General features: G+C 42.9%; 1 protein-coding gene across 2 annotated transcripts in view; it reads left to right on the forward strand.

Moving 5' to 3' along the window:
• clpb (ClpB family mitochondrial disaggregase) overlaps window positions 1-24,231 on the forward strand; it is a 46,361-nt gene extending 22,130 nt beyond the window's left edge. Inside the window, exons 7-16 of one of the 2 annotated variants that reach the window (XM_026191650.1) lie at window positions 1,577-1,691; window positions 6,958-7,035; window positions 12,356-12,411; window positions 12,540-12,584; window positions 13,432-13,593; window positions 13,689-13,845; window positions 14,108-14,181; window positions 14,285-14,404; window positions 15,540-15,644; window positions 24,010-24,231. In XM_026191650.1, coding sequence (XP_026047435.1) covers window positions 1,577-1,691; window positions 6,958-7,035; window positions 12,356-12,411; window positions 12,540-12,584; window positions 13,432-13,593; window positions 13,689-13,845; window positions 14,108-14,181; window positions 14,285-14,404; window positions 15,540-15,644; window positions 24,010-24,216 — 1,119 coding nt within the window. In that variant the 3' untranslated portion in view covers window positions 24,217-24,231. Of the gene's footprint in view, window positions 1-1,576; window positions 1,692-6,957; window positions 7,036-12,355; window positions 12,412-12,539; window positions 12,585-13,431; window positions 13,594-13,688; window positions 13,846-14,107; window positions 14,182-14,284; window positions 14,405-15,539; window positions 15,645-15,853; window positions 16,091-24,009 lie in introns of those variants that run through there. The other variant, XM_026191651.1, reaches the window with a different exon arrangement.
• Window positions 24,232-27,997: the final 3,766 nt, after the last annotated feature.

Genomic DNA, 27,997 nt, shown 5'->3' on the forward strand with positions numbered 1-27,997 from the left:
AAACCTGGAGTCTAAGGAGACAAAGAGAGGAGGATAAATGAGTCGTGGGGTGGCTGAGAGAAAGGAGGAGAAACCAGGGGGTGTGAGCAACGCTAAAAGAATAGAAGAAGGAGAGGAGGTGGAGAGATCAAGCTAAATCAGCAGAGGAGAGGAAATGGGTGTCAGAGAAATGGAGGTAGTCTGATAAAGAGGAGAGAGACGGGAAAGCAGATAGCTGCTTCGAAGTGGAAAATATGTTTCTAAAGTGTCAGGTGAAGGTAGCGTTACAGTAGTGAGATATGTAAGATGAAAGAAACACATTTTAAATGTTTGATTTCTCACTTAAAGAAGTATGGCTCCTAATCCTTGAAGAATATTGTATTTATTTTGCAGATTTTCTTACATAATTAATTACATAATCACATTTTCGACAATCAGTAAACAGTTCTGTTTATTTACCGAGTAGCTAAATATGAAACTTGGCTTGCGATCTAAATAAAGATGTAGATGATAACTTTTCATGTTTGACATTTTTATAATAGCATTTCTATTGGGTTTAATTAAACGTGTAAAGGCTAAAATCATATTTATCCCACAAAGATTTTACAGCCATACACACACAACAGTCTCTGCTGTTAGACTCTTAAATAAGAAATAATTCCACAAAGAAAAACCTTCAACCTAGAAATGAAAAAGAAACTGATGTAGTTGTATCTATATGAGATTCTTATTTAGAGGTTTTTTCAGTTATATTCAGGGATACCAGGTAACGGTAATAGCAGATACACTTATTTAGCTCCTTGTTAACATAATTATTTGATCAGCCAATCATAACGCGGAAGCTCAATGCCTTTAGCCATGTCAAGACGACCTGCTGAAGTTCAAAATAAGCAGCAGAATGAGGAAGAAAGGGGATTTAGGTGACTGTGGGTGTGGTTGTTGGTGTCAGAGAGGATTGATGGAATTGATGCTCTACTGCGAATTTTTTTCCACACATACATATTTGGGGTTCAAGTCGTCCAAAAAAGAGAGAATATCCAGTGAGCATCAGCTCTCTGTTAGAAAATACCAAAAGCCAGACTGTTTTGAGCTGATGGGAATGCAAGAGTAACTCAAATAACCATTCTTTACCAGAGAGGCGTGCAGAAGAACATCTATGAATGCACATACGTTGAACCTTGAAACCCCTTGATGGGCTATAGCAGCAGAATACCAGCCTGGGTGCTGCTAGTGTCTGCTAAGAACAGGAAACTGAGGCTACATTTCACACTGGATCACCAATACAGCAATAGAAAATTAGAAGAACAATGCCTGGTCTGGTTTTCTCAGACCAGACGCAAAAAAGTCTTAAGGAGTTTAAGATATTTAATTCATGCTTTCTTAATGAAGATCCCCAAGTTTGCACAAAGTGGAAAATTAATAACACTAACAACGTAAGCAGGAAAAGTGACATGCCCCACTGGCTAGGAGGCGATGATAAAGAGATGGAGAGGGACAGAAGCACAGCCTTTGTTTGTTTAAGAGCTGCTTATTCATTTTCACTCCCTTCTCTTCCGGATTCATTCACTCTCTTCTCCTTTTCTTTATCTCCACCTAGTTTCTGGAGTTACAGGCTCGACGAGAGGCAGAGGAAAGGAGGAGGTTCCCCCTGGAGAGGAGGCTGAAGGAGCACATCATTGGACAGGAGGGGGCCATCAATACGGTGGCTTCAGGTAAACCCGCAGATACTCCTGAGTGAGTAAATACACAAAAATACAAAACATCACTGCCTTTATTTCACTTTTCTTTGTTTCCTTCAACATATTTACGTCGAGGAGGGCGACTCCTCTTACATCTTTCTCCTGTTCTCCTGCCTTTTCCACCAGCAGTAGGCGGGTTCGTACAGACCTGCGGAGGCTGTAATTGGTTAATTGTGATGAATGAGCTGTCTGTCAGGCGTACACAGGTGCTGTGTGCGTGTGTGTGTGTGTGTATTTGTGCGTGACAGCTGAAGAGGCCAGGCTTGGAGCCGCCAGTTAACACGATTACAGAGAGAGGAGACATACTACAGACCCCCCCTTCTCCTCCTCCTCGTTTCTCTCCAGCTTTCTGCTCGCCCCCCTCTGTCTCTGTTCTTCTCTTTCTCCATCATCTCTATCTCTGGGTCTCTTGTTTTTGATCTCCATCTCTCTCCTTCACTCTCCTGTCCTTTCCTTCTTCCTCTTTGAAACATTAATGCACCTCCTGAATCTCCACTGTTTGTCCTCAAACACTACTGTTGGGGATGGGCAAACAGATGTAAACAAGAGAGGATGGGATGGGCGAAAGAATAAAAAAAATATAAAACTAAAAGATACAGGGACACGATGGGAGAATACGGGGAAATATCTGAGAACCAGAAAGCTTGTAGCTCTGACAGAAAGACAGAGAGTGTGTTTAGTGCTTAGAGGAAGGGAGGGAGGATGAGTTAGAGCACAATAACACAACCGACAGTAAAGAGCTGATATTACACCAGGCATCCATGGAGGCCATGTACTGTATTGATCTGCAGATGAGTTTGTGGGAGGGGGGGTTGTGAAAGGGTTCTGCAGCAGGGAGAGAGGCTGTGTGTTATTTTTATGATGTTGGACATTTTCTGTTTTAGATTTGTGAAAATAATTAACTCATTCCCAAAGCTAGAAACTGATATTACAGTCTATAACACATTGGAGAGAGCAAATACTGCAGAGTTTATAACCAACAAGGGAACAACTTTCATCCCTCTCCAGACCTCCGTAACTCTAATACTTCATCAAAAAAACAACACAAACTACAGATATGAGACAAACTACAGAGCTGTCTGTAAAACTAAAGACAGTAGTTGTTACAAGTGTCAGAAGGGGAGGATAGTTGTGGGACTTGTAGTCTTTGGCAAGGCGATGAATGACTGTTGTTATCACGAAAGCCGTACAAGACATCACCACAGAGAAATAGGAACAGCTTATTGATCTGTGTAGTGATTGATCTGTGTATTGTAGTGAATATATATCACACAACCACACACACAGGGAAAAAAACACTCAGAGGCAGATACAGATACAGAACCTACTAGAGCACACACAACCTCGTGTGCAGCTACAGTTTGTAAAGGTGAGCCGAGCAGAAATCAGTCAAACTCTTGCCAGGAGGAGGGAAGTAGATATTTAGAGATGAGGAGATGACTCAGGAAAGAGAGATGCACTGCAGATAAGAAGATAAATGGGAGAAGGATGTAGAGATAAAGAGTGACCAGGCTATGTGTCTGCAAATACACGCCATATCCAACATTTTAATGCGCAATTACTGGTTAAAAATGTAGAACTTTCATGATTAATCAGAAGGCAATTTTAGGATTAACCCAGGGTTTTCTGTATTACTGTAGTACATCACCATGGTAACCTATGATGCAAACCTAACCTGCACTGGAACGAGTTATGCTCATGATTAGTGATCAACAGTTTCAACAAGCTTCAAATGGGCTAAACTTTATTGATATAGTAAATCTTGTCCAGTCTTGCTTAAAGATCAACACACACACATTCGTACAGCACTTTTAGTACTAAACCACTGTGCAGTACTTTTCCTGTTACACGCTCATTCTGCTGGTCTGTCTGTAGCAGCTGTGCTGCTCTTAGTCTTCTTATATTTCTCACATATTAGTTTTATCTCCCTTTTTGTAAAAATCTGCTGCCAGAGCACAACTCCATGTTTCTGGTTAGTCATACACTGCTAATAGTGGTGTTTCAAGTGTTTGTCGTGAGACTGGGATAGGCTGGGTTACCTTATTGAGTTGATAACCACCGTGTGACTGCTTCGCCTGAGTAAGTGAAGCCTGATAATGGGAGGATATCCCGGGTGCGTTGGACTTGCTTCGTAGAAGTGATTGCAACGTTCCCAACTGTTCCAGCCAGAAACCTTTGTATATCGTTCCCATTTTAAAAATATTATAACTAAAGAAAAAATGACAAAGATAACTTTAAACTTCCGACTCTATGATGTAATTATGTGAAACACACAAAAAAGAAACTGGAACATATTTATCTGTTTATTGTTTTTGTTTTTTCCTATCTGCTCATCCTCTTCTTTTTGTTTCAGCTCAAGTTATCTTGTTGCACTGTAACATTTCAGTAGTAAAAGGGGAAGAAAAGTTTGGCAGTTTGATAGATGAACTGATTATTTTTTTGCAAAATTTTGCAGCTCAAAAATTGAAGAAAAACCGAGACGTGGTTTTCTTTCCCTTTTTTTTTTTTTTTTTTTTTTTTCTCGATGCGATGTCTTCAAAACGTCTGTTTTCACCTGAACTCCTCATGACGAACAGCTGGCCTGCAGCAAGACACAAACTAGAAATACGCGCACACACACACACACACACACACACACACACACAGGAAGGAGGTTAGATTGATCCAGGTTTAGCTCTCAGGGCTAAGAGTTATTGAAGAGAATCATCCCTCTGTAATCATGTTAGAGCCAACCAGACCTGCCCAATACACACTGCGCTGAGAGTGTGTGTGTGTATGCATGTGAGAGAGAGAGACTGAGTGAGAGAGCTTTCATTTGTTTTGTGTCTCCTTCCTTTCCTTGTTGTTGTCAGGGTCCTTTGAGAAATGTCAATGTGCCCTTCTGTCAGAGTCGGTCTCAATCAGCTAAAACACGCACAACCACACAGAAGGTTACGCTGTCATTCACACAGCCATTGATAAAGCAGACGGAGCTTTGGAGCCCCTCTTGTCACTGTTCATCTCTGTGTCCATCTCTGACACACTTGTTTGTTTCTCTCCCTCATTCTCTATCTCCTTATCTCCATCACTCCTCTCTTAACCCCTCTGTATCGTCTTCTACATCTTTACTCCTCTTTCCTCTCCTTATCTGAGTTCCTCCCTCTGCTTCCCTGTGTAGCATCTCTCTCTGCCTCCCTCATTTGGCCCCTCCTCCTCCTCCTCTCCTGCCAAGAATCTGCTTTTTATGATTATTAGCTATTAGTTGCTACTTTAACACTCACATGTCATATCTGTTGTATATTTTCTCAGCTGCAAGAGATTACAACAGCTGAGCAGGAGGGGAGTTGTTATCCTGGTGTAGGAGGACACGAAAAACACGAAACCTAAACATTTGGTCTGTGTTTTTGTCTTGCAGCTGATTAAGATGAGTGTCTTGAACTGCATTGCTCACACTTTTATCCTGGGACTTTGTGGGATTTTACCATAGAGCAGGGGTGTCACACTCAAATACACAGTGGGCCAAAATTCAAAACTGGAAAAAAAATCTTCCTCCAGATTTAAGAATGAATCTCTTCTTATGGACTCAAACAAGTTTTGCTGAAAAACTGAATATGGAACAAGCAAAGCTTAATACTAAACAATATATATATTAGCTGTATAATACCAGTAGGCCAGCTCTAATAGTAAATTGGGCTGCGGGCCAGAGTTTGACACCTATGCCATAGACTCTATGGCATAGAGGGTGTATAAAAACAACGGACATAGGTCTGAAAGGAAGTGTGTTAAACTTGCATTCTTTCTTATGGCCAGCAGGGGACGACTCTTCAGTGTGCACAAAGAAGTCAGTTTGTATTGGAAGTGATGCCACTGCTCCCATGATTTCTAACCTCAGCTGATTTCTAAGCATATTGCAGATGAGTTACAGTAAAAGAAAATAATAATAATTGTCAGAATTGTTGCTATGACTGAGTAGGCAGGGTCTTGGGTTTTGACTTACTACCAAAACCAAAAGACATTCCTCTGAACATGGTCAGGTACAAGGACAGAAATGGAAATCTGTGAAATAACAGCCGATATCTGAAGAAATTTGAAAAACTGTAGAACTGTTGCTCGAGAACACTAGGAAGCAAAATATAAAGAAATGAAGGCGGTCTCAAAATGTTTGCACAGCGCCGTATGTGCTACAACACAAAAACCTGTAGTTTCAAATTTCACACTTGACCGAAGTAGCATCACATACGTTGCACTCTACCATCTTAATGTGATTTTGTTTTCATTATATTTACATCCTTTCTTTCAGAGGATAAACTGGCCTCCTGCCACATTATAAAGATAACTGCAGAATTTCTTCTGGCCAAAACTCTACTGAGAGAACTTGAGGTCATATTTGTGATATATCAGGACCTGTGTATCTTTTGTACCCACTTTTTTAAAAAGGTGCTTCAAAGGGCCAACACACTGCGAAGCTGCTCTAAAAAAAAATGTATTTCCAGTTAGTCTGCATTGTAAGTGACCTAACATCTAAACCAAATGCCACAAAAACACTCAGAACCAAACAAAAAACGAAAAGCCTCAGCTGCTCAGGGGGAACCGAACCGGGACCTTTTTCCTCGGGGCAGGAGTAGTGCTAACCATCGATCCACCGGCTTTGGTCCTGTTGACTCTCTCAACAGGTTCTGATTTGGATGAGTTTGTGCTAGTGTCTGCTTCTTCGTTGAGTGGCTGAAACCACGGCCAAATACACTCTTTACTCCCCTCGAATCCACCTCATCATCTTGTCTTTGTGTATGTGTGCTAGTGTGGTTGCTGGGGTGATGGCAGGGATGGGTAGGCACTCCTCTTTAAGCAGGCCTGTGCGTCCGTGTGTGTGTGAGAGGCTGCGATCTATGCTAAACTGATTTCACCATGGCCGCGCCAGAGAGGCTAACACAATTACCGCTGGCTAATGGCCCTACTGACTGAGGGGGGAGGAGAGGCATCGTGGGTAGTTTTCTGGAGGTCTCTCATCTTGCTCTCTTGCTCTGTTTTCTCTCTTCTTCCTCTTTTTATTTCTTTTTCTTTTTTTTCCTCCACCAACCGTCTCTGACCCTTTCCTCATCCCTGCTCTCTCACACTTTTATCATAGTTTCTGGGATGCCCGTCGTCCCCGGGGCAGCTTGGTTCAGATGGCTTAAACTTGGCACAAAAGCAAAGTCAACAAATGCAAATAACTGAAATAATGGGCTCCCTTTGTTTCTCTCCTTGTCTCTGTGCTCTGTAGCCATCAGGAGAAAGGAGAACGGCTGGTACGATGAAGAACATCCCCTCGTATTCCTCTTCCTGGGCTCATCGGGAATCGGTAATTCACTGTCTCTTCTGTCACACCCAACCCAACGCTTCAGTTCTCAAAGCGTGTGAAAGAAAAACTCTTCAGCCTCCTCGAAGCAGCAGCCAAAATAAACAGACTGCTTGAATACGTTAAGTTTGTTGACACATGTAGAGTGTACTCAAACAAATTAATTCAGCAGTTTAATTTAATTACGCTGAAACGAAACAGAGTACAGTGAACTGCGGAAGCACTCGTCACTTTGTAAACTGTAAACACAGATCAGAGCTAGCTTGTATGCAGTAAATGTGTTTGTCATCAGTGTGTCAAGAATGATGCTCAGGAGGATTCATCTGATGGTAAATGTTTAAAATGTCCTGTACAACAGGTTTAATATAAAGGAATAAAGAGAAAGCAATCATTGATTAACAAATATCTCAGTCAGTCAGAAACTCTTGTTGAAAGTTGCTCAACAGAGCTAGTTTGTCACCTAAAGGTTGTCCTGTTCAGGTTTTAAGCCACGTTAAGGATGTAAGGATTGGTGGGTCTGTAGGTTTGTTAGTCCAGGCTCAAATATCTCAAGTTGCTGGATGGATTTCTGTGAAACTGTACAGACAGTCATGTTTCCCAGAGGATGAATCTTTCTCCCTTTACTGATCCCATGACTTTTCCTCCCGTGTCACCAGCTGTTCAGAGTGCTGGGTTTATTTGCCAAATCCCCCCCCCCCCCCAAAAAAAAAAAAAACCTCAAAAAACTTAAGTTTCAGCTGTGCCTTGTATAAAATGATGATTGCATGTTAACATGCTGAACTAAGACAATGAATACAGTAACATTATATGGACAAGAGTATTGAGACTAGGGCTGGGCGATATGGCCTAAAATCCATATCGCGATATAATTTGAAGCACGTGCGGTAACGATATATATCGCGATATATTATTTTCTTCTGTATAACGTATTTTCCACACTATAAGGCACACTTAAAATCCTTTAATTTTCTCAAAAATTGAGTGTGCCTTATGTAGAGCAGGGCGATATGGCCAAAAATATTTATTACGATATATATTTGAAAATTTGCAATAACGATATAACTGACGATATAATTGATGCGAGACAAAATACAACTCCACAACATTACTAGCGCAAAAAGACAACCTTCCATTTATTTTCACTTAAACAAGAAGCTGGTTTTTATGTACATTAAAGCTTTATAAAAATTTAACAGTGCAAATGCAAATTCCTTGCTGAAAGTTTAACCAAAAGGCATTTCCAGTAGAAATGGGCTGACATATCCTGAGCATAACCATGTATAATATCCACTGAAGTTAAAAAGAGGTGCTTTGCAACATTAAACTGCAGTGTGCACTACGCATTTTTCGGACCATGAGGTGCACGGGATTGATTATAAGGCACATTAAGCGAAACAAAGCAGTCAGATAAATCAAACTTTATTAAACTCATTCTTCTTGTTTCCTCCACTTCTGTACCATTGATTCATTAATGTTGAATTCTCTGGCAGCTGCTCTGTTCCCATGTTGTTGCAGTATATTAATGACTAACCTCGTATTGTGGATGGATTATCTCAGTTGTTCTCCTGACTGAAGTTTGGTCCGTTTACAGCATCCTGCCATGCGATTGCATTTGTCTCTAACCATGAGGAACCTTCACGTTAACTTTTATAAGTGGAAAAGTGTTAGTGTTCGTCCTCCAGCTTCACTGTTTATGTTATGCTAAGATAGCTGTGTCGCTAGCGATCACGTAGCACATCCTTATATACCAGCTAGCCCAACTTCAGTAACCCTACAAACGTCACTGCTGTTTAGTTTCCTGTCTTCATTTATGTTGGAAGTGATAGCAGAGCTGTACGTTTGATTTTTTTCAGAAATCTCTCAGTCAGAACATGCTATATCATGCTTAGGTAACTAGCGAAACTAGCGAGCTAACTTCCGCTAGCTTGCTGCTAACTTCTAACTCCGTTAAATGTAATACATTTTGTTTTCATGGATGCCTGGAAGTTAAACTTCATAGTTACAGCTGGTAAAGCAGCAATGCTGATCGTTTTATTAAAGATGAAAGAATTTAGACAGTTTTTAACTCTCAGTGCAGCGTTCGTTTGACCTGAAGAGGGGGGTTTAGGACCCAGATTACTCCCAGATTTAAGAGCATCTTAGTCCGACAAATACGACAATAACGACGGCCGCTTGCATGTTCTGCAAAAAAAAAGTGCTTTGTCGTGTATCTGACGGACAAACACCAAACCAGTTCCACATCACTGAAGTTGTACCATTTTTACAAACCAATTCTGGTTCATCTGTTTCACTCAACAATCGGCCATGTGCGTATGAAAACAAAGGCACTGCGCATGCGCGTTTTACTTATATTCTATCGCGATATTTCATTTTCCTATCATTGTCTAACATTATACCGGTATTACCGTGAACGGTATAATATGGCCCAGCCCTAGCCTTATGTATGAATTCTGGTTGTGCTTACTGACCTGAACCGATTTGGGCGTGCAGAAATCTGTTAAAAAATGTTTTGATGGATTGTCAGAGCATTACGGCTGCCGTAGTGAGGAGCGTCGCGGAGTAATCTGGTTTAAAACTCCGTCAACTTCAGGTCCCAAAGTCAAACGAACAATGAGAGTTAAAAACAGTCTAAATTCTTTCATCTTTAATAAAATCATCAGCGTTGCTGCTTTACTAGGTGTAGCAATTAAGTTTAACAACCAGGCATCCATGAAAACAGAAGTTATTAAATTTAACGTAGTTAGAAGTTAACAGGAAGTTAGCTTGCTAGTGTCCACCTAAACATGACACACCATGTTCTGACTGAGAGATTAAAACATACAGCTCTGCTACCACTTCCAACATAAATGAAGACAGGAAACTAAACAGCAGTGAAGTTGGACTACCTGGTATATAATGTTGTGCTACGTGATTGCTAGCGACACAGCTATGTTAGCATAACATTAGCACAGTGAAGCTGGAGGATGAACGCCAACTTTTTTTCCACTCAGTCAGGAGAACAACTGAGATTATTCATCCACAATACAAGGTAGTTATTAATATACTGCAACAACATGGGAACAGAACAGCTGCGAGAGAATTCAACATTAATGAATCAATGTTACGGAAGTGGAGGAAGCGCAGTTTTTGGCTTACCCCATATTTAAAAAGTGCTTCATCTCTTTGCTATGACTGTCGCCCGGCATAATTTGCAGATGATGATGGTTGTAGCCGCTGCGATGCTTTTGACCAAAACAGGTGCAGCTTGATGACATCATCAACATGCGCTATCGCGATAGAGATTTTGACTATATCGCTCTATCATTGGCCAAATTTATATCGTTTCTGTCATATATCGTTTATATCGCCCACCCCTAATTGAGACATACTTCTCAATCTTTGAATTCTGGCGCTCACTGTCGCATTGCCTAAGGTTTATAAAATCACACACCTAGCCATGAAGGCTGCCTTTACAAACATGAAAGAGCTCACTGAATTCCAGTGTAGTCCTGTAAAAGGATGCCTCTTGAGCTTTAAGTGATTTTACTGCAGAGTGGAAGTGTTTAGGAACCACAGCAACTCAGCCATGAAGTGTCAGAGAACATAAAGTTACAGAGCAGAGTTTCAGAATGCTTAAAAGTCACCGACACTCTGCTGACTCGGTAACGACAGAGCTCCATTAACATCAGCACAAGAACAGTGCACCAGGAGCTTCAAGGTGTGGGCTTCTATGGACCAGCAGCTCCTCTATTGTAATGTGCAGGTTGTCCAGTATTGGGGTGGCTGTTGCTCAAGAGGTAAAGCAGGTCATCTACTAACTGGACGTTTGGTGGCTTGATCCTCTGGCTGCTCCAGTCTGCAGTTTATCATATCGTGGGCTGTTGTCATGAAACTGACTGATTTGTTTGGAAATGTGACAGGAAACAGCAGTTTGACAGTTTAAAACACAATCAGCTTGATGAGCGCTACAGCTGGCAAATTAGTGCATGGGTGGGACTGACGGTGTCATCAGGCTGTGTGTGATTGGTTAGGGAAAACTGAATCCCCCTGATGAAGAGGAAGAAACGTTAGACTGAAGATGGGAACACTGTTTGGCACTGTTTAGCTAACAAACTAATTTTGAGTTGGGCAGTTTTGATATGTGGATGGCAACTTTGAGCTCCTGAAGAGGGATGGTGAGCAGATTTGGTAGTAATGTAAATATTCATGCGAAGTAATAGACCAGTACCACAGTCTTTATCAGTTAGTACCTGTCTTTGCATGTTAAAGTTTCATTAGCACTGGGATGCCAGGACATTTTTATATCTGCATAATAAAGTCCCATCAAATTTCCAGTCCTTTGTTTACTGTAACCCATTGTTTACTGTGCTCCACAAGCACAGGGAGGGAGTGAGTGAGTGAGTGAGTGAGTGAGTGAGTGATCAAATCAACAATAGCGAGTCGTGTCAGTTAACGGTATTCACTGGGGATGGTGGGTTGAACTGAGACTGACTGTCTGGACATTTCTGCTGCAGCAGATTCACCCCACTGCTCCTCTATCCATGAACGTCTTGAAATATCCTAGAGGATAAATATTAAAGCAAACCTGTGATGCAGAGTGTAGTGTTTGAGCGGGCCAAAGTATCAAAAACTGGTTCTGCTAATTACAGTTTTTGTGTTAAAGCAGAAAACCTGAGGAGGACATCTACTGAATAAGTGGTTAAATGTCCTCAATCATCAGCAAGATTTGGAAGTGTTTGTGTGTTGGAGTGAAGGCAGTAGGAAGAGAGGGGAGATATTAAGGGCCAGATAGATGGCTAAAAAGAGGGAGATGGTGAAATGACAGGGCAGAGAGATAGATGAGGGAGAGACGGTGTTCATATTCTCTGTTCCCTTCAACGACAAACAGTGGCCATGAGATTATCAATATTAAACACAGCAACAAGACAAACACACAGACACACACAGCCTCGTTCACACACACAATCATCATACCCATATGCATAGCAAACACAAGACATCAATATCACATATGAGCATTTATATGCAGAATATTTTACTGGCAAGCATAATGTGTGCTTCTGGAGAGCTGGAGATGATTGAAAGCTTTGTGGAGGGAGGCACTGGGATTTAGGCCAGCACTTAGCGAAGGAGAGAGATTGTCTTTCTGTCTGAAATGAGTAAGCTTGTTTTCCTGAATTCCTGAAATCTCTGCATGCTGATGTAAAGGCGGAGACTGTATTTTTTTTTATTTATTGAGAACAAAGTAATTAAATGGTGAGGGGGAGGGACTGTTCCTGTTGCCTAATGACCAATTAAATGATGCATTTGTTGTGTGTGACGGGTTCAATGATGTGTCTCACAGGAAAGACGGAGTTGGCTAAACAGGTGGCTCGTTACATGCACAAGGACATTAAAAAGGTATGTGACGTAGCAGCGTGCGTATAGATACAAAACGCATGTCAAGAGTCTTAATTTGGTGGAACGAGTTTGATTACAGTGTATGCAGTAGTGCTTCTTTTGGAGGTTAACCCGTCCTGTGATTGCAGGGTTTCATCCGCATGGACATGTCGGAGTTTCAGGAAAAGCACGAGGTAAGGCCTCGTTACACACACGCGAAAACACAAAGTATGCACTGAATAAGCCGCGCCACACAAGTTCATTTATTTCCGATGAGAGCAGCTGCTAGCAGCGTCTTCCTGCTGCAGATGCATGGCAGTGATGCATTGGATTAATTCTGTTTATGTAATCGTAATAGATTCATAAACCAAAATTAATGATGTTGGGGGTTTTTTGTTCTTCTCTTTGTGAAACTTTTTGTGATGAATACATTTAATCAGTTTTTCAGAGTTGCATTGTTTTACAGTGTCGTGTTGTCACAGTCACCACAGTGTTTGGACTTTCTCTGCATAGTTTGTGGCAATGAGGAGCTTTATAGATGCTAGAAATCGAAGGTCTTTTGATATTCAGAAAAGCTGCGTCAGATGCATAAGTGAAACACTGAACACAGCAGGCTGGTGATTACAGCTGCAAAGATTATTATGAACATCTTCGGATAATTTGTAATGGGTAAAATGTTTGAGATTTTCATGGCTAGGATCGGAGCTTGGGGGCTGACATGGACTCTACCATGAAAGGCCCTCTTATATTAAAGGCAGCAGCTCTGCTTTACCTCATTTGAGGTAAGTCTATACATTTTCCTGTCATTTGAAATAATGTTCAACAAAATTGGTTACTGAAGTGCTTCAGAAAACCTCTTTTGGATGCACTGAAAACGTTCCCGATGCAGCAAACAGGATCATGGTGTGAAGCGTGTGGAAATATTGAATTCTCTGTTGCAGAGGGTGGCTGAGCATACTTATTTAGTGTGATCCTGATAAAACGAATCAGCTTGTTGTGTTATTTAGACTTATTGTGCATCTTTTCTCTGTCCGCGCTCAGGTGGCAAAGTTCATTGGCTCTCCACCGGGATATGTGGGACATGAAGAAGGCGGTCAGCTGACCAAGCTGTTGAGGGCGTGTCCTAACGCTGTTGTCTTGTTTGATGAAGTGGATAAGGCCCACCCCGATGTCCTCACCATCATGCTGCAGCTCTTTGATGAGGCGAGCACACAGCTTCTTACGTCCATCGTGTGTGTCTCTTTGATAAAACAGAAATAAACTGAAACTTTGTTTGATTGGTGGTGTTCTTCTTTCAGGGTCGTCTTACAGACGGTAAAGGAAAGACAATCGAATGCAAAGACGCCATCTTCATCATGACGTCGAACGTCGCAAGTGACGAGATAGCCCAGCATGCATTGCAGCTCCGCCAGGAAGCCGAGCGGGTCAGCCGCAGGAAGCTGGCCGATAACCTCGGTGAGCGAAACGCCCTAACGCGTACATGCAGCCTGGCTAATGTCTTCACACTGATGACACTGTACAATGTGATTATACATTTCCATCTGATGTTGTGTTAAACGAACACAGAAATTAAATTATCTACAAATTAACTTTGTCATGTTGCAGTTAATTTTCTCATTCTTGCAAAATAAAGGAACATTGTAGCACTGTGATAACAGCTTTCAGATGATTAAAAACCAGAAATGACATTATTGCTCATCTCCTCCTTTTCCTCCAGAGGACGTACAGAAAAGTGATGACATTAAAATCTCCAGACAGTTTAAAGAATCTGTGATTCGACCAATCCTGAAGGTAAAACACATGATGCACACAAATACATAAAAACCATCTTGTTTGGTGTAGCTGCAGACATGCCTGGCTCTGAGACGCTCATGGGTCTTTTGTTCCTCTGTAGGCTCATTTCCGGAGGGACGAGTTCCTGGGCCGTATCAATGAAATCGTCTACTTCCTGCCATTCTGTCACTCAGAGCTGCTACAGCTGGTCAGCAAAGAGCTCAACTTCTGGGCCAAAAAGGTACGAGAGCACAATCTTTACAGTCATTTTTAGTCTCTCTGCTTCTGCGGTTATAAATAAAGAAATTATGCAAGATCAAGTCCTGCTGAGTCTTAATGCAGGAAACATTACACAGCTTTAAAAATCCTGCCTCGCGAGTCCTTTCATGCTTTCTATTTTAACTGATATTAACAGAGTTTGCTGGCAGCACTGATGGGTTGTTTAAGTGCGCCAGAGGAATGCACATATTTGTTCCAGCTTCCATATTGCTGTTTGGATGCCCACTTTAACAACAAGTGGGCCGATCAGCTGTGTGTGGATCTGAGAGGAGCAGAGGTTGAGTCTCCTCTGGACGCCCGTCTTCACAGCACCACATTTCTAACACGGGTGTCCTCCTGTGGGGACCTGCGAGGCCTCACCCACTTCGTCAGCCGCTGCTGAGCTGTGCAGAAACACACACGGATCAATACTGTGTGCCACTGTTACTCCCTGTAATGTGATTACAGTGTTTAACATGTGGAGCCTTCATCAATATTTAATTATTAATATTACAGCTGGTGTCCTGACAGCAAACATGGGCCCTGCAGGCAACTGATAGGGACCCCGACTCATTTCAGTTTCTCTGTTTTGAGTGGTGTTGTAGCTCTTGTGGGTCTGATATTTGGGTCTTCAGTTTTTGAAAGTGTGCATGTCTGGTAATGACTTGTCTCAGTCTGCATCTTGAAGCGATGCAAACAGCAGAAATCTCATTATTACTGAATAATCCCACAAGGCTTTTGTTTGTCGCTCATTTATATTAGACAAATTAAATGTTTAGAGCTTTTATTATTATTGCCTCGCTACATATCGATAGAAAAACATGGCGTCATATTTACTGATTGAAGTGTTAACATCTGAAGCTAAATGAGCTGCTCTGATCACTACTATTGACCCGCGTTTGATTAAAATGTATTAAGGGCCTGTTGATTAGCGTCAGCAGACATGCTGCTTGACACAGTCTCCTCTCTGCTGCTGTGTCTCTCGCTCGCTCTCTCTTTCCACCCATTTTGACTCTGTTCTTCGTCCTCTCTGACAGATTTGTGTTTTCCTGATATTCTGCAGGTCTCACCCTCGGCCCTATTGTAACATTACTTCCACTCTCTCTTTCTCTTGTCAGGCTAAACAGCGGCATGATATCACTCTTCAGTGGGATCGCCCAGTACTGGACCTGTTAGCAGGCGGCTACAACATGCATTATGGAGCTCGTTCCATCAAGCATGAGGTGTGCAGGCACTGTAACATACACACTGGTTTTTAGGAGTAACCCTTGAAGTGGTTTGTCATATTTCAGGCCTCCTTATAGAACAAAATCACAACGGGATTCCTTTATGCAGGAAAAATCCTGCACATGTAGCATATAAAGATTTTTAAAAAGCCTGACTTATAAACCTGATCTCCACCTGACCTCTGACTCTGTCACTGATCCATCAGGTTGAGAGGAGAGTCGTCAACCAGTTAGCCGCAGCGTACGAGCAGGAGCTGCTGCCCAAAGGCTGCACGCTGCGTCTGTCTGTCCAATCAGAAGGCCAGAAAGAGCACAGCACGCCCAGCCTGCGCCTCGAAGTGGTTGGAGAGGACAGCTCATCGAGAACGCTGGACATCCGACCACCACTCAGCCCTGAACACTAACAACAAATGATTAAAAATGCGAGCATACACTGAACAAAAGAACGTGTTGGATTTACTTCTTTCAGTAGTGGACATTAGATGCACACAGATGTTTTGCTATGGCAGCAACTTAAACAGAGTTAAATTAACACTAGTTATTCGTATTCAATAAACCTGTGCAATGTGTGTTGATAAAATGTGATTGAAACGTTGAAATGTTTTGATGAAGTAATTTGAGCTCTTGGAATATTTTAATCCTCCACAATTTTCTCACTTTATTCAAACACTATTCAATAACTTTAACCAAATACTACATGTTGGTATTATATTCTAGTATGAAATACACAATTTTCCAATGGAGGTCTTATAACCGATTGTATTGTTCTCTTCCAAGTTGCCAGTATCCACTAGTAACCTTTCAAAACAAAATGTCTACTTTCACTGCAGGTAAAGCAGGAGTATCAAACTCGTGGCCCAGGGACCACTTGTGGCCCACATCACCCCTACTTGCAGCCCGTATATTGACATGAAAAAATATAATGCAGTTTGGTCCTTGAAGTTACTTTTGTTAGGGAGGATTTGTTTGTTGTTGAGTGCAATGTTAAAATAAGTTCTTTAAAAGCAAAAACGTACTTAATATGAAGGCAATATGAGCAGAGAGCACAAACATGTTTACCGATTGACTGTTAGTTCAGTGAGAGAGTAAACTGCAAAGAAAACAATTTTCACTGGCAGTTAAAAACTAATGTGTACACTTATGTCAGCATTTTTATTTTGTTTGTATTTAACAAAATAATAGCAGAAGTGCTGCCACGGGTGTGGCCAGAAAGAGAGTACCAATTTGTTTATTTGATAGTTCAATGAAAGGCTTCAGTTAAGAGTGAGAAGAAAAAAAATTGCGTTCACATTTGCAGTTTTGTCTTTTTATACAATATTTGAAATTTAAAAATACAAAACACTGCATTTTCAGAAATATTTGTGGGGGTTTTATACTACTTGAACACTAATGTGGCCCTCCAATGAGATGACAGTGCCCACAGTTCTCCTCATTTTTCTTGAAGGTTTTTTTTTCCGTTCCTGGATGATTTTAATTATCATTATTATTTTTTCACTTTGTGGCAGAGGCATCAAAATGGACGGTTTTTCCGCTTTCGTAATAGGTGCTATGGAGAAAAAAAAGTAGTGTTTGGACCCCTTGTGTAACAAGTTTAACCTTGTGTTTCAATGTCAGTACTGGAATCACTTCACCAAATTATTAAAGAGGACTACTGGGCCTAACTGGTCCAATGAGGATCATATGGTTAACTGAATGCACTGTGTTCAGTTGCAAAGCCACAATCTACTCATGCAACACTCACCATGAACTCCTGCACCAAGACATCAGGATTGTCATTCAGACAGAGGCAGAGTACATTGATGAGGGACTCCCTTCGAACATCAATGTCATCCTTAAGTATTATAACAAAGAAAACATAGATATGTGAACTCAAAATCTTCAGTAGCACAGAAGAAAATTATCAAAGACCAAAAAACCTGACTTTTTGAACCAGTTAACATGCAACACTAGCATCTACAAAACACCATTAAAACTACCTGTTTGACATGACCATTATGAAATGGACTTAGTTTCCAAAACATACAAAAACGATCGATTTCTCACGCTGGGACAGTAATTGCATGATGTAAATTATGGGGTCCTTTCAGTAGGATCAGTACTCACAGGTAAAAGTTGACCTTTGCAATGGATGCAGCATATAAATCTTTTACCGAGCTAATGTGATGCATATACACTTTGTAGTTAAACAATTTAAAAGTTTTTACTGTCATCATGGCAGTCATATCCTTTAGCTTTTGGGCCTGCTCTCCCAGTTGCTTGGCAAACACTCTCAGCAGACTTTCAGAGATGAAGTCAAGCTGTGCCAGAAACCTTGACTGCAAAGGCATGGTTGTGATGTGCTTGAACACTGCATTTTATCTAAAACAACATAAAATTATTTTAAAAATAACAACAGGCACTGTGCGTGGTTGGTCGGTAATCTTTTGGTGAATAAGACCTGTGTTTCCTGCTCTTGTGGGATTTAAAAGATCCTAAGATGTTTGCAATCCAACAACATACAAGTTACAACCTCATTTTTTTTCAAGTGTGCATTAACGCAAGTCCAGTAATCATTTTTCTGACAATATATGTAGGTTCAAGTTAAACGTATGGCAGATTTTGGATTTCACATATGTATAAATAAGGTAGCTGGCCAGTGTGTGTATGTGCCAAATGATTAAAATAAAATCTGTATTATAATTAAGTTACAGAAACCTTAAGAGAAAACACAACCTCCTGTTCTCACCACAACTTGAACCCTCGATCCATCAGCTGACTCCAGATGAAATGCGGAATAAAGTTTGTCTCTCAATCTGCAGCAAATAAATAAATAAATAAATACAAAACAAGGAGGTGGGGGGGTAAGCTACCTTAATGCCTCCAAAGACATTAGCTGAGGCTGTTCAATCTCCAAAATCTCACGAACACCACGGTGCAGGTGCAGTTAACACATAATGTAACTGAACAGTCAGTTGGCAAACCAATTCACACAGAAAATCAAAATATGTTAGGAGCGCCTTGGAAGTAAGTTAAATGTGACATTAGGGCTTGCACCAAAAACAAATTAAAATGAAAAAGCGCCAATTCGTTGACAAGAGAGCAAATAAGCTAACGGCACTTATTTAGCGTTAACGTTACATGGTGACACTCCTGGCATTAAACTAAATTTGGCTGAGATTTGGACAATATTCATTCAGAAATTAAGACAGACCAATAAAAGTACCGGTGAGCGGAGATGGCTGCCATCCTCAAGCCACGATCCAGAGTGCAAGAAACAAAATCATGTGCGGTATCACGAGATTTAACATTGCTACATTATTGATTTACCTTTTTTCAGTGTACAGGTGACTTCCACTTCCACATATATTTCTTTTAGCTTTTCAGAACACTGAAAGCTAAAATATTTTTGAGATATTGTATGACTGCAAATAGAAACGTGGCTTCAGTCCGGTGTGACGGCGTAACAAGACACATGCCAGGTAAAAAAAACTTTACCCACTAAAATCTCGTTCATTGATTTTTCTAGAGTTAAACACACGATTGAGTGGGGAAGGAATCACAGGAGGCTGACAAAACGCAAATATGCCTAAAATACAAGATAAAAACTTGGTGGGAAAAGCTAACAATGTCGCAGTGCAAGCTAATGCTAACACTGGAGCTGACATATCTCCAAACAATTTGCTGAGAGCTATAGAGTCACTCAACTCGGAACTACAGTTGTCTTCAGTCTTTGATCTGGTGGACCACAGCATTCTCCTAACAAGACTAGAATATTTAGTAGGCATTAAAGGGAACGTCCTTTTCTGTGACGATGGGAGCTACTCTTCCTCTGTTACCCCTTTTCGTTGTGGTGTGCCCCAGGGGTCTGTTCTTGGCCCTATGTTGTTCTCATTGTACATGCTACCCTTGGGCTCTATATTTGACAAATATAACATTTCTTTTCATTTTTATGCTGGTGATATTGAAATCTATTTTTGTCTGACTGACAATACTCCATCTTCACTACACTGCTTTCTTGATTGTATGAGGGAGGTCAAAGGCTGGTTATCGAGTAACTCCCTTTTTCTAAATGAAAAGATAACGGAAATTATTGTCTTTGTTAGCCACATCCCTCGGGGACAACATCCCTCGGGGACAATTAGCCAATATATTTGGGCCCTTTGCTACCTCCCTCTCTGATACAGTACGTAACTTAGGTGTTCTTTTGGACAGCTCCTTTAAACTTGATAAACAAGTGTCCTCTGTAGTACAGTCTAGCTTTTAAAAACTACGTCAAATCTCTTAGGCTAGGCATTACATACCGCGAATGGAACTTATACATGCCTTTGTTACTTCAAGATTAGACTACTGTAACTCCCTTTACCTGGGCCTCCAATCTGCCCTTCTTCATGAACAACAACTTGTCCAAAATGCAGCAGCAGCTGGTACTAGAAGGTTTGATTCTATTACCCCTATCCTTGCTGACCTACATTGGCTGCCCATCAAATATCGTAAATAATGTTGCTATTTAACTGAACTTCTCAACCTGTATACTCCTATGAGAGCACTTCGATCATCGAGTCAAATGCTCTTAGAGCAACCTAGGTCCTTTATTTGAGTAAATAAAGTAAATAAAGTAGTGATTGAATTTGGCACCTCCGGCCCGGCTCACCAGAGAGAGTTTCAGCCTCTCTCCATACTTTCAGGAGATTGAGGTGATAAATCTGCGTGGCCCCTCCCCTGTCTGACCATGCAATTTCATAGTCAACGTCCCCCACTCACCGTGTGAGGTGGGGCGTCCTTGCCACTTGGCGAGTAACTTTAAACTAGAAGAAGGGAGTAATACAAGCACTTTGTCTCCTGGTGAAAATTGCTTGAGTCTAGCCCCTCTGATATACAGGTGTTCCTCCCAGTTTTCTTTAATTAGGTTGAGCACCCCAAGCGGTTTAAAGGGAGAAAATCCTGTGGAGGCCTGGGGCACCTCCCACACTGCAAGTAACAGAGGGTCTAGCCAGTGATCCCAATTGCGTTCACCCTGGTGTATGAACTTCCAAATCATGGACTTTAAAGTCTTATTCAGCTGCTCCACCAGCCCATCAGTCTGAGGGTGGTAGATCCTGGTGTGAACAGATTTAATGCCCAGTAATTCATACAATTCCTTCAGTGTGGGAGACATGAACGACGTGCCCTGGTCAGTCAGTATTTCTTTCGGAACACCTACTCGGGAGATGACCTAAAACAGTGTCTGCTCCACACTATTTGCAGAGATGCAGTACGCAGTGGCACTGCTTCCGGGTATTGCATTGCATAATCCACCAGCACTAATACAAAGCGATAGCCACGTGCACTCCGGTGAAATGGCTCAATGAGGTGCATGCCAATGCGCTCAAACGGGACCTCCATCAATGTTAGCAGGCGCAAAGGCGCTTTTGGAATGGCTGGCTGGTTAACAAGTTGGCATTCCGGACAGGATGCACACCAGCGTTGCACATCCGCTCGGGTGCCCAGCTAATAAAAGTGGGCCTTAATTCGCTCCAGATTCTTGTCATATCCCATATGCCCTCCCATGGGTTTTATAGTGAGCCACCTGGAAAATCATTTTCCAGCAGCTTTATGGCACCAACTGGGTGTGTGTATCCTCCGTGCGAGCTCTGGGTCTGTGTAGAGCCCGTGCCCACCAAACCATGGTGTATACCCCCTTGAGTCCTTACCGGAATGCTGTACATCCCTCCCAGACTTGGGAAGGGTGCCGGAGCACTGGTGACACGGAACACCTGTCCCACTTCCATTGGCGGACAGTCCCGCCTCAGGTGTCCTGGCTGCCCGCACTTCCAGCACCCTTGCCCCAGTGTCTCTTCTACTCTCCATGGCTCTGGAGCAGTGCTGATTGCCTCCCCAAGGACCGAAAGCAAAGTGGGAAAAAATGGGTTAGTGGGACTCAGTGCAGGGGCCCGCCCTACCGGTGCAGGCGTGGGGACCCTGCACCTAGGCACTGGCACCTGGGCCTGCCTTCCCTGGGCTCCTCCACTCTAGCAGCCAGGTGGTGTTCTGCCAACGTGACCGCTGCCTCCAGGCTCGTAGGCCAGTGGCACCGGACCCACCTCGCTGTTTCCACCAGCCTCCAATGGTCCAGGCGGCAGCCATCGCGCCGCTGCGTCGTGTAATTTCCGGGCCCACACGAACGGGCGGTCCTCCCCTGTCAGCCTGCAGATCCGGAACCACCGAGGATGATCCTCTGGGGAGAGGCCCATACAGTCCAGCACGGCCCGGCAGATGTCTGGGAAGCTGCTCTGTGAGGTCAGTGGCAGACTCAGGGCAGCTGAGCCTCCCCTGACAGCAGTGGAAGCAGCACCCACTCTGCAGGAGGCCACTGAAATGCTTTTGCCATGGCCCGGAAGGTCTCCAAGAAGATCTGGGGGTCATCACCGTCCCCCAATACAGAGCATTGCCACCGACAGTGGACATTTATGCTAAGATTTGCAAAGGCTGGGTGGGCGGCGCGGCGTGTGGCTCTGACATCCCAATTCCTGGGTTTCGACAAAACTTGGAAAGACAGACTCAACACACTGTCACATTTATGAGTTTTATTGCCACTTTTCACAGGTAGCGTCTCTCCATTCACAGCCGGTCTCGGGACACACCCCCTCTTCCAGGGTCCGGCTTCACTATAAGAAAAGAAACACCTGATTAACCAGATCAACACCACCTGTGGCCTCATCTGCTTCCACTGGCACTGCCTCCTTGAGCTCACTGCACCATCCCTCCCCTGCAGCTGAGCCAGGGACCACACCTCCACCACACCCACTTTAACAGAAAGTGGGCCGATCAGCTGTGTGTGGATCTGAGAGGAGCAGAGGTTGAGTCTCCTCTGGACGCCCGTCTTCACAGCACCACATTTCTAACACGGGTGTCCTCCTGTGGGGACCTGCGAGGCCTCACCCACTTCGTCAGCCGCTGCTGAGCTGTGCAGAAACACACACGGATCAATACTGTGTGCCACTGTTACTCCCTGTAATGTGATTACAGTGTTTAACATGTGGAGCCTTCATCAATATTTAATTATTAATATTACAGCTGGTGTCCTGACAGCAAACATGGGCCCTGCAGGCAACTGATAGGGACCCCGACTCATTTCAGTTTCTCTGTTTTGAGTGGTGTTGTAGCTCTTGTGGGTCTGATATTTGGGTCTTCAGTTTTTGAAAGTGTGCATGTCTGGTAATGACTTGTCTCAGTCTGCATCTTGAAGCGATGCAAACAGCAGAAATCTCATTATTACTGAATAATCCCACAAGGCTTTTGTTTGTCGCTCATTTATATTAGACAAATTAAATGTTTAGAGCTTTTATTATTATTGCCTCGCTACATATCGATAGAAAAACATGGCGTCTTATTTATTGAATGAAGTGTTAACATCTGAAGCTAAATGAGCTGCTCTGATCACTACTATTGACCCGCGTTTGATTAAAATGTATTAAGGGCCTGTTGATGAGCGTCAGCAGACATGCTTCTGTGTCTCTCGCTCGCTCTCTCTTTCCACCCATTTTGACTCTGTTCTTCATCCTCTCTGACAGATTTGTGTTTTCCTGATATTCTGCAGGTCTCACCCTCGGCCCTATTGTAACATTACTTCCACTCTCTCTCTCTCTATTGTCAGGCTAAACAGCGGCATGATATCACTCTTCAGCGGGATCGTCCAGTACTGGACCTGTTAGCAGGCGGCTACAATATGCATTATGGAGCTTGTGATTTATGCCATATTTCAGGGCTCCTTGTAGAACAAAATCACGATGATGTGTTAGGGCCACATTAAGAAAAAAATTTAGCGGACCTACTTCTAGGCCTGTTACCCGCAGAAGTAATTGACATTGAGGACATTTACCTGTTTAATGTGACGATAATGGCCTGCGAGAAAGTTATTACAAGGAACTGGCTTCAAAGGGATCCTTTGAGATTGAAGCAATGGCGAGATGTCATGGAGGAAATTTCCACGATGGAAAAAATAACTTATTACTTAAGACTTGAAGCACATCGATTCGAACAACGATGGAAGAAATGGAATCTGTATAAGGCTCGACCAAACACAGACATTCTTTGATGTTTAGGTAGCACCACACAAGTTGTTTACTCTTTTTTTTTTTTGCCATTTGTTCTCCCTCACCCCTTAATTTTTTCTTTTATTCCCTCCATTTATTGTAAATGACTGAGGAAAATGAAAAACTAAAGTTAAAAAAAAGTGTCAGTTTTGGAGCCTGTTATCGAATCTTTATGGAGGGGAGGAAAAAATAGGGGGAAAAAGGTATTTGTTACATATTAATAACAGCGATGTTCAGATTTTGTCGTGAAGGAGAAAGGATCTATAAACCTGATCTCCACCTGACCTCTGACTCTGTCACTGATCCGTCAGGTTGAGAGGAGAGTCGTCAACCAGTTAGCCACAGCGTACGAGCAGGAGCTGCTGCCTAACGGCTGCACGCCCCGTGTGTCTGTCCAATCGGAAGGCCAGAAAGATGGCACGACAGCCTGTCCTTTGAGGTGGTTGGAGAGGACAGCCAGTGTAGAACACTGGATATTGTATGACTGTTATCGAATCTGTGTGAAAAAAAATAATTAAAAAAACAAACTGATATTTGTGACACATTAATAACAGCAACTTTCTTATTTTCCTGTGAAGGAAAAACGGATAATCAAAGATGATTTGACTGTCTTTTAGCACATTATTCACATCAGCAGAGGCACGCTGATGAAAATGTAAACACAACCTGCGTAATCTGTTCTCCCCAATGAAGAATGTGCTAGTGGAGAGAGTGCATTTGAAGCATGGTTGATATAACTGGCTTGTAAGTAGTTTCTGTTGATGCATGTTAATGTAAAGAAGTCTATCATAGCTGCGAGCGAGCTCTGGTGCTTTCGTTTGTGTCCCTCTGACATTAAGAGGAATTTAGTCATAAAGAGAAAATATTTAAAGTGTTGCATCATAAATGTTTGAACAGCACGCTGCCAAGGCGCCAAATGTAATCGAGCGACGTTTGTCATTCTTGTATCCGAGTCTCCGCCGTGTAAATAAAGTCATCACAATCAAAAGGGAATTCCTTGCTTTTTTTGTTGTTGTTGTTCCATTTGTGTTGCACTGACACCCCTGATGGATAGATGTGTGTGAGAACCTGGGTGGGAATTCTGCAACAATAATGCTCATCCGCCACGTAAAACGACATGACATAGGAATTTCCTTGGAATTCTGATTCTGTGTGGGGGTCTGCGTCGGACGCTGGGAGGGAATGCAGAAAGAATCTCTCACACATGCACGCAGCCTGCAGGAATGTCTTCTCCATAGGGAGGAATTAGCATGCAGGGAAAAGACACATTCACTCTTACTGTGCTCCGCCTGGACCCCCCAACAACACACACACTATCACTTTCTTTTAGGTACACACAGAGTCACAGCTGTCTGTGAGGAGGAAGTACCTGTGCTGTTTATAAATCAATCCCCTTTAGCCGCATCTGTACTGCAGTCATTTTCTTGATTTAAGTGAATTTTCAACAAGAGTAACACAGAATATTTGCAGCTTCCAGCACTTTTTGTAATCTGTCATACTGGTGCACAAAGATGGAAAGGTGAAGATGTCTCTGCGTTTATGCTAAAAATGCATTTATCAAAAGAATTTTTTTTCATTTTGTACATTTGTTAAAATCGCCACTGTTTAAAGGCTAAAATGTCTCTTAGAAGCTCTCTGAACTGCCTCTCTGTATACTTTAGGATAGAAGAAATCAAAAGAGCATACAGATTTTAGCTGAAAATTTTGTTGTCACGATTTGGTTGCTTTGACTCCTCAAAAGATTTCGTGTGTGCCTCCTCTGAGCTGAAATAAGGGGGAATATTCTCTCCTCTCTTTGATGCCTTCTTTACCACCCACCTCCCAGTCATTCATCAGTGTGAAGCATGTGGGTTGGTGGGGGAGATACCATACCACTCACGAATCTAAGATTACTCTGTGGTTGTATAAACTGTGGGTTGTGCTAAAAATGAACTGCCAAATGCCTCAAATGTCATCTGCATGAAGCCGATGCCTTTAAACTGTTGACACCCACAGACAAAACAGCAACAGGCCAGCAGAGGTTTTTTTTGGTGTTTTTAAGTGAGACTTTAAGTGGCTTCATCTGGACTGTAGATCAGGTTTTGCTGTGATACCTCCAGGCTTTTTCTCATCTCTTATAACCCTCAAACACATCTACACTTTATGGTTTTAGGAAGGGGGAAAGTGTGTGTGTGTGTGTGTGTGTGTGTGTGTGTGTGTGTGTGTGTGTGTGTGTGTGTGTGTGTGTGTGTGTGTGTGTGTGTGTGTGTGTGTGTGTGTATCCATTTACCCTCCCCGGAGGAAGACAAGAATAAGAAGAGGAGGAGAAAGAGAAGACGCTCTTAGTCTGTCTGTCAGGCTATTTCTGACTGCTGCCATTTCTCTGATTAGATTATGGAGAAACAGAAACCTGGCCCTCCATCGTCCTAACCTCCCTCTCCCGCTATCTCGCTGCATTTCCCTCACTCAAGCCTTCCTCTGCCTCCTGCTTCTCCACCGTCCTCTCTCTCTCTCTCCCCCCTTCCTTCTTCCTTGTCTGTCCCATCTGTCCATCTCTCCCACTTCCTGCTGCTCATAAAGATGGACACAAGTCCAAGATGCAGGCGAGATACAAAAGGTAAACCTGTGGGGGAGGGGTTACAAGGGAAGATGTGCATGTGGAGGGGCTCCTGGTAGCTCTGGGGTTCAAAAACAACAACAACAACAACAAAACAACAAGAACCCACCAGCATGGACTGCACGTTGCTGTCCAGGATAAAGCTTTTACACAGAGAGTTTCTAATTCACTGAAGCTCAGCCAGCAGCAGCCAGGTGGAGGTGGTGAATGATAAACGACTACTAGCGGCTCTCCAATTATCATATCTGTCCCTGCTCTTAACGGGGGATTTTCATCCGTGTCCCTCCGCGCTTCTCTCATCTCTGCCTCTCCTGCCCTCGCTCATTGTGCTCCCCTAGGAAAGCGATCGATTTCACCTCCATTAGGCTACCTCAGTCCACTCAGCTCTTAGTCTGAAGATGCTCCCCATTCATGCAAAGCAGCGCAGTTACCACTGCCAGCACAGTACCGGACCTCGCATGTTCGTTAAAGTAACACTGTCGGGTCTCTTCCTGTTAACCCCTGACGCCGTGGAGGGTTCGGTGGAAGGGATGCTCGCACCGGCCCGTTACCGTAAAGCAATCACGTGACAGTCCCCTGGGAGAATTAGCATAAAAGACAAATAAAGGACCCCACCAAAAAAACCCATCTCTGACACACACACACACACACACACACACACACACACACACACACACCAGTCTGTCCTCCTTTCTTTTAAAGAAAAGGAACAAATCCATTCCGCCTAATTCGAACCTTGCTCAGGGACAGCTCGCGTGGCAGATTGCAGCCTAATTAGTTTAGAGGGAATTTAATTCAATTAACTTTCCACAGCTCCGCGCGCCCCGCCGCTGGGCTGCTTTCAGAGCGCGGGGCCAGAGCTCGAGATCTAATTAGCGTGTTTGGAGAAGCTCTCCTGCGCGCGGCCATCCCTCGCCGCTCCAGCTGTGGTGTGCTTGTATCTGTGTGTATGTGTGCGTATGTGTGTGTATGCGGTCTCCCGGGACCTGGTTTTTATCCTAAAAAGCTTCTTTTTTAAGTAACATGCCGTTATCCATTAGGATAATACAGGTCTGGTGCTGCAGCAGAGGTGTACGCAGCTTGTGAATAACCGCAGCTGCTCTGCGTCATATTCTGCCTGATGAATGCGCGTTCACTTCAGGTTAGAGCGGACTTAAATAATAATGAGCGTAATGTGATGGGTTAAAATTAATGGCCATGTTTCGAGGCTATTTTTTTGGCAACTCCGTCCTGATGAGCCTTTGTGCCGGACAGCCATTTTTGGCTCATAAAGGTTTGTCTCAATCTGTCCCAGTCGGACTAGAACCTGACAAGAACGTGGATTTCTGAGTGTGCTGCGCCAAATTCCACCGGGTATCTAAACGAATATGCTGCTTTTTTTAGTGCACTTACTAGCACCCTGTGGTTTTTCCACCTGTGCGAACATTTTATGCGCAAAAATTCAGATTTTATGAAGCCATTTTCCGTCATATGAAGACAAAGCACAGATCTTTGTCAGTAGCGGTGCAGTTAATTAAGGAGCCATGTCTTTACCTCTCGGCCTGTTTACTCACTGCACTCGCCACATAAATGGGACAATGCGCACTGAAAATTAGCTCGATTTAATATTTCAAAACTATTTGACTATATTCTTATTAGATCTATTTTCTCCTCTAGAGTAGACTCCACACCAGACTGTGATTGTGATCTAGCACACAAGCACC

Source organism: Astatotilapia calliptera, chromosome 14, assembly GCF_900246225.1.
Source record: "Astatotilapia calliptera chromosome 14, fAstCal1.2, whole genome shotgun sequence".
Taxonomy (NCBI): Eukaryota; Metazoa; Chordata; class Actinopteri; order Cichliformes; family Cichlidae; genus Astatotilapia; species Astatotilapia calliptera.